The sequence below is a fragment of the Austrofundulus limnaeus genome, unplaced genomic scaffold (genome assembly GCF_001266775.1).
Source record: "Austrofundulus limnaeus strain Quisiro unplaced genomic scaffold, Austrofundulus_limnaeus-1.0 Scaffold117, whole genome shotgun sequence".
In the NCBI taxonomy this organism is placed as follows: domain Eukaryota; kingdom Metazoa; phylum Chordata; class Actinopteri; order Cyprinodontiformes; family Rivulidae; genus Austrofundulus; species Austrofundulus limnaeus.
The window spans coordinates 552673-563441 of record NW_013952519.1 but is presented as its reverse complement, the minus strand read 5'-3'; the positions used below and the strand labels follow the sequence as shown (position 1 = coordinate 563441).

The 10769-nt window shown below is 38.8% G+C and overlaps 1 protein-coding gene across 1 annotated transcript in view; it reads left to right on the top strand.

Annotated features, from left to right (window-relative positions):
- Positions 1-10769, top strand: part of fras1 (Fraser extracellular matrix complex subunit 1) — a gene marked incomplete in the record, with an annotated part of 260581 nt that overhangs the window by 192948 nt on the left and 56864 nt on the right. The window contains 3 exon segments of the mRNA XM_014014601.1: positions 6074-6227; positions 6370-6548; positions 10671-10768. Coding sequence (XP_013870055.1) covers positions 6074-6227; positions 6370-6548; positions 10671-10768 — 431 coding nt within the window.

The window sequence follows — 10769 nt, the reverse complement described above, 5'->3', positions numbered from 1 at the left end:
CTAGAAATAAGTTACTTTTTCCTCTCTCCTTTCCTCCTGCTTCGCAGCAGGCGCTTTCATGTCCGCAGCTGACACCCCCGCACAAAACGTGAACTCGATGTTTTCTGTCCTGCTGTCGTCGTGTAACCGAGTTGCCGTAAAGTTTTTTTAGTTATTTTTATTTGTTTTAGAGGTTGATGAAATTGTCCCGTCCCCAGTGGGACGTCTTTGCAGCAGCGTGTCGGTCCAGGCGGGCAGCCAGCTCCATGTTTTATGGATGATCTGGACTCCGTCTCAGCAGAGTCGTTTATTTCTGGTTCCGTGGACGGCAGCCAAGAGCTGCTCGTCTGGCAGCGGCTCGCAGAGTGTCTCCAAAGCCCTCTAAAGGTCAGCTTTTACACGTGTCTCCTCGTTTTTCTGTTTGTTTTTTACTCTGAACGCCGTGACTCAGGAGAAGAGTTGTTTGTTTTTAAACGGTTCATTCAGACAGAACTTTGAGACGTCAGGAGTAGGGCTGCCACAAACGATTATTTTAATAATCGATTAGTCGTCGATTAATCGATTAATCGTGGCAGCCGTAGTCAGGAGTCTGTAAAGTCTCCATCGCCCTCGCTAAACGTGTCTGTGTGTTTATTGTGTTAGCAAAATATCTCATAAGCAGTGGCAGTTTTTACTGCAACTTAATCAGAGGACTCGTTAACTTTCGAAAAAAAAAAACAATTCAAAATGGCTGCCACGGCTAATGCGCCGTAGCAACAAAAATAGACACAACTCAACTGATTTTATAGATATTGAGCTGAGGTAGTAGCTGAGAGTCCTCCTCAATTTGCTGTTTTTATTGCATTTCAAGTTATAAAAATTGTTAGTTTTTACATGTTTGTGGTCGTCACAAATAAAAAATGATATTTTCTTAAGTTTTATGATGTTTGTGTGATTTTTAGGTTTGACCTGTTAAAATTAAAGATCAAAATGAGAGTTGCAGCACATACAGTATGTGACCCATCGTATTGAAATGAGGATTAAGTCTTAGAAATAAGCAGATATAGGGTTTTGATTAAAACATTTGCTAAAATTGCATGTTGTCAAAATATAACTAATAAATGCTAATTCAAAATAAATTGTCTGAAATATGATCCTAAAAAAATTTGAGTCACTTTTTTGAGCAGTAGCAACAAAAAAAACAGATTTTGAGAAAAAAAAACGCCTTAAAATTTCAAGATTTCCCTGTGAGTTAAAGTTTTTGTTTCTTCCCAGCTGGGAAATGTTAATATTCAAATACTGTTTGAGGTTTCCTCTTTATATTGACATCAAAAATTCCTCATTAAAATTACATAAAATTAGTGTTTGGACCAAATGTTAATGTATCACCTTTACAAATAAAGTTATGTCTCTGGATCGGCTCATGGTATCAGAACGATCCAGGTGTCAAAACGTAGCTTTTAAAGCAGGAATCAGAAAATGTATTTGGTCATTCTGACCAAATTTGACTTGATCCTCATTTCGATATGATGTGTCACATATGACCCCTGCACGTACACAATACACCAGTGCACCAGAACTCAGATCCAGGGCTGCCACGGTTAGTCGACTAGTCACGATTATTGTCGACTATTAAAATTGTTGACTAATTTAATAGTTGATACGTCTTTTTCAATAGAGCTAATCAAGCCTATTGTTAGTCGATGGCCCTATTTTGCATGTGACTAACCTGTTTGTCCATGTGGAGGCAGTACTTATAAGGCTGAGTTCACCTGAAACTCATCAGACTGAAGAAGTCTCTTGGAGGAGAGACGAAATGTTTCACTAAAGAACCATCCAGAGGACCTACTTATTTTTTCTTTTTGAGTTGATGCGTCATTTTTTTTCTAACTCACATGCACAGTAGTGGTAGGGCGGCTACAAATGATACAAAGTTAGGAAAAGAACGACGCATTGACTATTAAATTAGTCGTTGACGATTTTAATAGTTAACATATTCGTGACTAGTCGACTAATCGTGGCAGCCCTTCTCAGAACTCACCAGAACAGCTTCATTGTTTTGGGTCGGGGTCCGGAGGGTGGGGGGGCTCATTGATGGGTCCGATGGATAGCCTTTCATCGGAGCTAAACAACAAAACAAATCTGAAGCTCCTATGTTGGACAGTTTTTGATTTATAAGCATTTTTGTATGTCCAGACACCCCTTTTTAGATGGAGCCCCCTCCTCAAATAAGGGGTCTGTCTTAAAACGGTCAGACTCATCTACATCCCTGACAAATTTCGCTTTGATCAGTGCAGCCGTTTCCGTGCTACGGGTGACCAAACATCTTGAAAAAAATGTAAAGAAATAAATAACCAGTATAAAAACAATATACCCCCCCCCCCCTTCATTTACCATATTTACTAAGTATGATAAAAACTCTGTTTTAAAAGTATTTATTGGGTAAATACTATGTTTTTTCCTGGTTGTTATTTTTTAATCTGGGTCCCCAACGTTGAGCCTTGTGGGACACCATCAAACAGAGATTTAAGCCTGCCCATTCTGTTAGTCCAGGTGAGGTGGTCCTGGTGTCCATGCTGGCCGACAGTCCACCTGAAGGAAAGCCACAGATGTGAGGTGGTTCAGAACTGAATGACACCAAATAAACAGACTTTATGGTGAAACTTGAGTTTAAAACAAAAATCTTTTCCACAGAAAGTTGTTTTTCTCCTGTGAAAAACTCCAGACTTGGCGTCGAGCCGTATTTGTTTTTCAAATTATTATTTTATTTGTAGGCAAAATTAAAATCCCACACCCTGAAGATGCTTTCAGTTTCCCTCTCATAAAGCACTAACGATGAATAAACCAAATAAATTATAAGTTCTGCCTCCCGACTCTGATGTTTGTTTAATTTGCAGTTTTCCACCTCCGTTCACTTCTTTGTGTTTAGTTTGTTTAAAATGACACGAAGCAAATTTTCTTTTTCTTTTCTTTTTCTTTTCTCGCTCCCAGAAGTCAGAATCAAACAAATTAGCGTGAGCTTTTCATCAGCTTTGCACCTGTTTGCAGGAGATTAGCGTGTTTGTGTAACGGGCCAGCCCAGATCTCACGTGGAGGCAAATAAAAAGCTCGTTAGATTTATTATCCAAACAGAAAACGAACAAATCGAGGCCTGAGGAGCCGCGTCGGCTGCAGATCCAAGCAGGATCCTTCAGACCTGCTTCAGCTTCAGGCTCGGAACGTCCTTGAAGCACCTCAGAGATGCGCTGACGTACGGCTTTTCTTTGTTTTCACCTCGACGAAACGACCTGATTTGGATCAGGAGCGCTGCAGGTGGTCAGCAGGTTGTTATCTGCAAACTCTGCCGGCTCACACACACAGACACACACACACACATACGCACACACGTGTCCAACGTAATATTTTATCACCTCAAACCAATCTGTGTTCATCTCCTGCTGTAAACGGAGCGAACCTGTTTCTGTTTGTCTACAGATTTAAGACAGAAGCAGATTTTTTTAACAGAATCTCTGCAGGTGTTTGTGTCTCTGCTCAGGTGAGCGACGGTTTCAGGTCGTGTTCAGTCCTCCTGTGATATCATTACTCAATGTGCTCAAATTAAATAGTTAAAGTATCTGAAAAATTTTGTACTTAAGTATTAAAAGTCGAAGTATAGATTTAAAATGAGCAGTTAGATTTTCTGTAAGGACATTTATTAGGAGGTGACCTCCCCAAAAACTGCAAAAATGACTGTTGTATTAAAATAATGAATGTATGTTTTATTTTTATTTTTCCTTTTATTTTAATGATTCTGTCCTGCTGGAGTGTGACATGATTTGTTTGTGTACAAACTAATACAGTATCAGAATTTTACATACTTATTTTTCTCATTCAACCACAGTTAAATTCACTCTATCTTGGAGGCTCAGTTTATATGGAAAGTATTTATTTTAATTACTCAAGTAAAGTACAGATACCCAAAAATTCTACTTAAGTACAGTAACAAAGTATTTGTACTTAGTTACTTTACACCTCTGACAGTAGGGCTGTAAATCAGCAGCTTTATCATGATGCAATATATTGATTTGTTTGGATGGCAATACGATGTTTACCAATGTCTGTGATCGATATATCAATCCACATCAGACATATGATGACAATATGGATCAATGTTTTTGTTTTTCAATCATTTAATCAATATATTGAGCAACCTAATTGTAACATGGAAGGAAACACACACACACACACACACACACACACACACACACACACACACACACACACACACACACACACACACACACACACACACACACACACACACACACACAAAAAAAAATTTCTTTGGTTTGACTAATTTTAAAGCAGCACTAAAGACCTGTTTAACCAAAGTGAAATAATGCCAATAAAAAAATTCGGCTTGAAAGTTAATTATCAGGATTTTACTATTTTTTGAAAAGAATGTTTTTACACTTGTTTTTGTCTGCACACAAATTTAGTTCCCATTTCGTTTTTTTGTTTTCTTTCTTTACTAAAATTTACATAACAGTGGGACTTTATGTCGTGTTTTTAAAACTCGTTTATTGAGAAAACAGAAGTGATCCAAGTACAGAACCTTGTGGAACACCATGTTATGATATGCATATTAATGTACGTAGATGCTTTATGTAAATGCAAAAATATTTTAATTCTTTCATCACAAAACTTAAGATCATTTTAAGGCAAAACCTTAGTGGAGAGTAAAAAAACATTTAGTTACTTTAAAAACAAATAATGTGATGGACTTTCAACCTGTCCAGGGTGTAACCCGCCCCTCACACTGTGGCTGCTGGATATGGGCACCAGTGACCCACGCCACCCTGAAAGGAATAAGCGTGTACAGAAAATGGATGGATGGATGGATGGATGAATGGATGGATGGATAAAAACAAATATTTTCAGATATTATAACTTTCACCTCCATTCTGGACATTAAGGTTGGTAAAATTAAAAAAATGTCAGCAAGTTTCTATTTTGTAGTGAAATAGGTTTTTTCAAACAAAAACATAAATAATTTTTGGTTTATTTCAATGCAGCCTGTTAATGTTCCAGCACATTAAAAACAGTGTTGTTTTAGAAAGCGATAAAACAAATTATTTTCTTGAACAGCTAAAGTTTTTCTCAGAATATTACAGGTTCAATCCTCCAGATAAACCAAACCTATTTTTATTTCGACAGCAGGGTGACAATCTGAGTGAAAAGGTCTGGATTGAAAACCTCCACGACGGCAGGAGGTTTCTGCTGAAATCGCCTCGAGCAACAATGAGTCATCAGCCGTCTCTGTGAGCGCCGCAGCCGGGCTTGCTTTTCGTTCTGCAGGAGTGGGAGACGGATCAATACAGGTTTCATAAAAATAAGTCTGATTGTCAGGTCCTGCTGTCAGTCCGCACATCAGGAGCTAAAGCTTTTGTAACATTTCATTTTTATTCAGGACAGCCGGCGTCGGCTCAGTGTTCAGATGACAATGATGTTGATCGGCTGCTGGACTCCAAAGACTCACGTCGCTTATAGCAGAAATAAAAGAGTACAGAAGGCTATAAAATCTAAAGCTGTTAAAGCTAAAAGAAACAAAACACTAGCTGAAAGCCAAAGAAAACAGAACACTAGCCAAAAGCCACAAGTTTTAATAGAATAGCCAAAAGATAAAAGTAGGAGAACTGTAGGTAAATGAAAATGCAGCAAAACAATAGCTAAAAGCTAATAGCACCAAAAAGCAATCTAAAAGCAACTAAACTCTAATTTAAAGCTAAATGTAGCAAAAATGTTAGCTAAAAGCTAATAGCACCAAAAAGTATCTAAAAGCAACTAAACCCTAACTTAAAGCTAAATGTAGCTAAAATGGTAACTAAAAGCTAATAGCACCAAAAAGCTATCTAAAAGCAACCAAACTCTAACTTAAAGCTAAATGTAGTAAAAATGCTAGCTAAAAGCTAATAATTAATAGCTTCCTAATAGTGTCACAATGGTAGCTAAAAACAGAATTTTACTGTGGAGTGATAGTTACAACCTGATGGTTGGGTTTATGTGTACCGGTGCTAGCATTTCTCAACCAAATATTACATTTATAACAGTTTTATTATTTGTTTTTTCTTTTTAGGACTCTCCCCATGTGTTGTCCGTGCCAAGGACCTGGGTAAAGGAGGGTGGGATGGTACGACTGGATAAGAAGTACCTGCTGACCCACTATAAAGGCGTCGGCTCTGATGATATTCTCTACACCATCCTTACCTCAAATGGGCAACCTAAATATGGTAAAAACTCTGTTTTAAAAGTATTTATTGGGCAAATACTATGTTTTTTCCTGGTTGTTATTTTTTAATCTGAGTCCCCAATATTGAGCCTTGTGGGACACCATCAAACCGTGATTTAAGCCTGCCCATTCTGTTTGTCAAGGTGAGGTGGTCCTGGTGTCCATGCCGGCCGACAGTCCACCTGAAGGTTGGCGTCCCTCGCTGACTGACGCCCGACACTTCACCTCCACGACCTCATTCACCCAGCAGGATGTGAACGACGGCACCGTCTGGTATCGTCACTTCGGCTCGGGCTACGAGAGCGACTCCTTCCATTTTCAGGTCGGCGACGATTCTTTTGTCTTCTGTTTTCTGACCCTTTACTTCATAAACATAAACTCAACCCACAGAAGCTTGTCTTGAGCGTCATTAATGACACAGACTGGCTCCAAATCCAGCAGAACTCCAGGTTAACTATCGGGGCTCGGGTCGCAAAGTTTTTAATGCCAAGAACTTGTTGCTGCATCTAATAACACCACCCAGCTCCTCACAGTTTGACTCAAAGTTTTTCAATTATCAGTGTTAAATTCAACACCATTCTACAGTAGCTCGTCATGTTTGTTTAAAAAAACAACAACAACATAGAAATCTGTCTCAAATCGTTGCTGTTTGTCAGAGGGGTTTTTTTTTCAGAAGAAGAGATTAAATTCGACAGTTTGTCAGAATGACACATTTGTTTTCCTCTGATTTATTGTTTTGTTGTTTGAGTGTTTCTGAGCTGCAGCAGAGCACAGTCTCACTCTTCTCCTTAATCTGTACCATTTGAATTATGGAGATCATTTGGTGCTTCTGCAGCCTGCATTTTGGTTTTCTTGCCTCTCTTTTTTTGCTTTTTGTTTGTTGTGTTTCAGGGAAGTTCTCGGTATGTGCCAAAGTAAGTGATTAAGATGTACCAGCTAAGTGATTGGTACTTACCAGATAAATGCATGGTACGTACTATGTAAGTTTTTTGTACAAACCAAGCACTTGGTGCGTACCAACTAAGGGCTTAGCATATAATAATAATAATAATAATAATACATTTTATTTATAAAGCGCCTATCAGAACACCCAAGGACACTGTACAATAGTAACAAACAACTGTAGAAACATTGAACAATAGGGTTGTGCATGAAAAATATAGAAATGAGGAGTACCAAGGGAAGGGCTCGGTATGAACAAGGTAAGTGCTTGGTACATACCAACTAAGCGCCGGATACGTACCAACCAAGGACATGGTATGTAGCGGCTAAGTTCTTGGTGTAGCAGCTAAGTTCTTGGTAGGAATCGACTAAGTGCATAGTATGTACCATGTAAGTTCTTGGTAAGTACCATGAAAGTTCTGGGTACGACAATGTAGGGGCTTGGTACATACAAACTAAGTGCATGGTGTGTATCATGTAAGTTCCTGGTACATACAATGTAAGTTCTTGGTACAAACCATGTAAGTTTTTGGTTAGTACCATGTAAGTTCTTGGTACAAACCATGTAAGTTCTTGGTACAAACCATGTAAGTTCTTGGTAAGTACCATGTAAGTTCTTGGTACAAACATGTAAGTTCTTGGTACGCACCATATAAATTCTTGGTACGTACCATGTAAGTTCCTAATACAAACCATGTAAGTTCTTGGTAAGTACCTTGTACGTTCTTGGTACAAACCATGTAAATTCTTGGTACGTACCATGTAAGTTCTTTGTAAGTACCATGTAAGTTCTTGGTACAAACTGCGCAAGTTCTTGGTACAAACCATGTAAGTTCTTGGTAAGTACCATGTAAGTTCTTGGTAGGTACCATGTAAGTTTCTGGGACAAACCATTAAGTTCTTGGTACAAACCATATAAGTTCTTGGTACGTACCATGTAAGTTCTTGGTACAAACCATGTAAGTTCTTGGTCGGTACCATGTAAGTTCCTGGGACAAACCATGTAAGTTCTTGGAAAGTACCCTGTAAGTTCTTGGTACGTACCATGTAAGTTTCTGGGACAAACCAAGTAAGTTCTTGGTACAAACCATATAAGTTCTTGGTACGGCAATGTAGGGGTTTGGTACACGCAAACTAAGTGTATGGTAAGTACCAAGTATCATGTGTATTTCTACCTTTTGTAGTACATCTGAAATTATTAATGGAGTTATACTTTTGACAGACCAACAAGACTAACCTAGCTTTCAGTGTTGAATAAATTTAGACTTTTTTAACCTTTTATAAGAGTCATTTTGACGTTTATGTTGAATCAGATCTGCAGCTCAACCAGTGATTTACTGCAGCCACGTCGCTGACTCAGCTCCCACAGCAGCACATTACTTTTCATGTTGCTGATTCCTCTCTTTGCGATTGATGTTACTTTCCTTCTGACTGACAGAGCCGGCCACAAGTCCTCAAACTTAAACTCTACCCACTCCAGAAACTCAGCCCACGAGACACGAACGAGTTCCGACAGAATAATGAGAACAAAAATTGGATTCTGAAGGAGCGGCTGAGGCTTCTGCTGCCGCATGAATATCAGGGTCAGGTTTGATGTAAGAGGTGAAACAAAAAAGCTCCTTGTGGCAGAAATCATTGTTTTATTCAGATGGAGAGGGTTAGACTCGTCACCAATCAACAGCTCAGTTCGTTAGTCTCAGAGTTTAATTGAAAAGCTCCACTGAGACATGAGAAGGGACCAAACTTCAGAGGTCAAAGTCAAAGTCTGAGCTAAAATACAGACAGAAAAGTAAGATAAGAGCAGGTTTTCTTCCTCTCCCTGGGATCAGCAGCTATTAGAGCTCTGTCACACGGTGTTCAGACCTGAACCCCTCAGGGTGGGGATGATGGCTCCCTGCACTTATAGAGACCTTTTCACCTCAGTGTTTCCATAAAGTGCTTCACAGGGTTTTATCTCGTCTGTCAGGGCTCAGATTGAAGCGTTTTGTTGCCATTTGTAGCATCATAAACGTTTTAAAGCTCAGGTCAGGCAATCACACCTGGTGTTTTTCCTGTCAGGACTGCTGGTAGACGGCAGGACTTCAGCTGAACTGGTTTTAACATTATTTAGCTTTGGGTTAATGTTTGATTAGAATTCAGTGAAATGAAGCTTGATTTATTGATTCTCCTTAAAATCTGCAGCAAACTGGTTCTATTTGTCTTTATTTTTCTGATTGTCTAATTTTATCTTTTAGCTACAAGCCTGCTAATTCTTGCTTTTATTTACGACTTCCCTGATTTTGCTGTTTTTCTGTTTTTGTTTTTAGCTGCAGTTTCAACTGGTAGCAACTCTTTTGTTTTTTTTTAGCATTTTGCTAAGGATTTGCTAATTCTAGCTTTTAGCCTCTTTTTTGCTCATTTTACCTTTTAACTGCACCTTTGTTAACTCTTGCTTTTAACTAGTTTTCCTAGCTTTAGCTTAGTTTTAGCTCAGACACTGATTCTAGTTTGTGACTGCTGTTTTACCATTAAAGACTTTTAGCTAAAATTTAGCCAATTTTACCATTTAGCTTAGAATTTGCTACATTTACCTTTGGTTGCAGTTTTGCTAATTTCATTGTTTAGCTCTGGTTTGGCTGATTTTAGGATTAAGCTGCAGATTAGCTCATTTGAGCTTTTAGCTCTGGTTTAGCTGATTTTGAGATTAGGCAGTAAATTAGCTCATTTTAGCCTTTAGCTCTGGTTTTAGCCGATTTTTGGATTAAGCAGATTAGCTCATTTGAGCGATTTGCTCTGGTTTAGCTGATTTTGGGTTTAGGCAGTAAATTAGCTCATTTTAGCTTTTAGCTCTGCTTTAGCTGATTTTAGGATGAAGCTTTAGATTAGCTCATTTTAGCTTTTAGCTCTGATTTTAGCTGATTTTGGGATTAAGTAGTAGATTAGCTCATTTTAGTTTGTAGCTCTGGTTTTAGCTGATTTTGGGAGTAAGCAGCAGATTAACTCATTTTAGCTTTTTGCTCATGTTTAGCTGATTTTGGCATAAGCAGTAGATCAGCTAATTTGAGCTTTTAGCTCTGGTTTAGCTGATTTTGGGATTAAGCTGTAGATTAACTCTTTAGCTTTTTGAGCTGATTTTGGGATTAAGCAGTAGATTAGCTCATTTTAGCTTTTAGCTCTGGTTTAGCTCTTGTTTAGTTGATTTTGGGATTAAGCAGTAGATTAGCTCATTTTAGCTTTTTGCTCTGGTTTAGCTGATTTTGGGATTAAGCAGTAGATTAGCTCATTTTAGCTTTTATCTTTATAAAACTCACTCTCTGCTCCAGTTCTCTGTATTTTTTCAGAAAACCTCAAATTTCTTGAAATTTCCGAGGCTTCGGCTTGTTTTTATCCCGTCTGTGCTGAGCCGAGCCTCAGGAGCTGAGCTTTGGCTGCAACAGAAACAAATAATATTTAAACACAAAGACATCTCAGAGTCTCAGGATGGGGAGGAAACGTCTCCGTTTGTCTCCTCGTCTCTCTGCAGGTGTCCTCAGAGGTCTCGCCCGTCGTGCAAAGTGACGCTCAGACGTTCACCATCGGAGTTCTCCCTCAGATCCCAGGATTCCCTCAGCTGGCTCCGGAC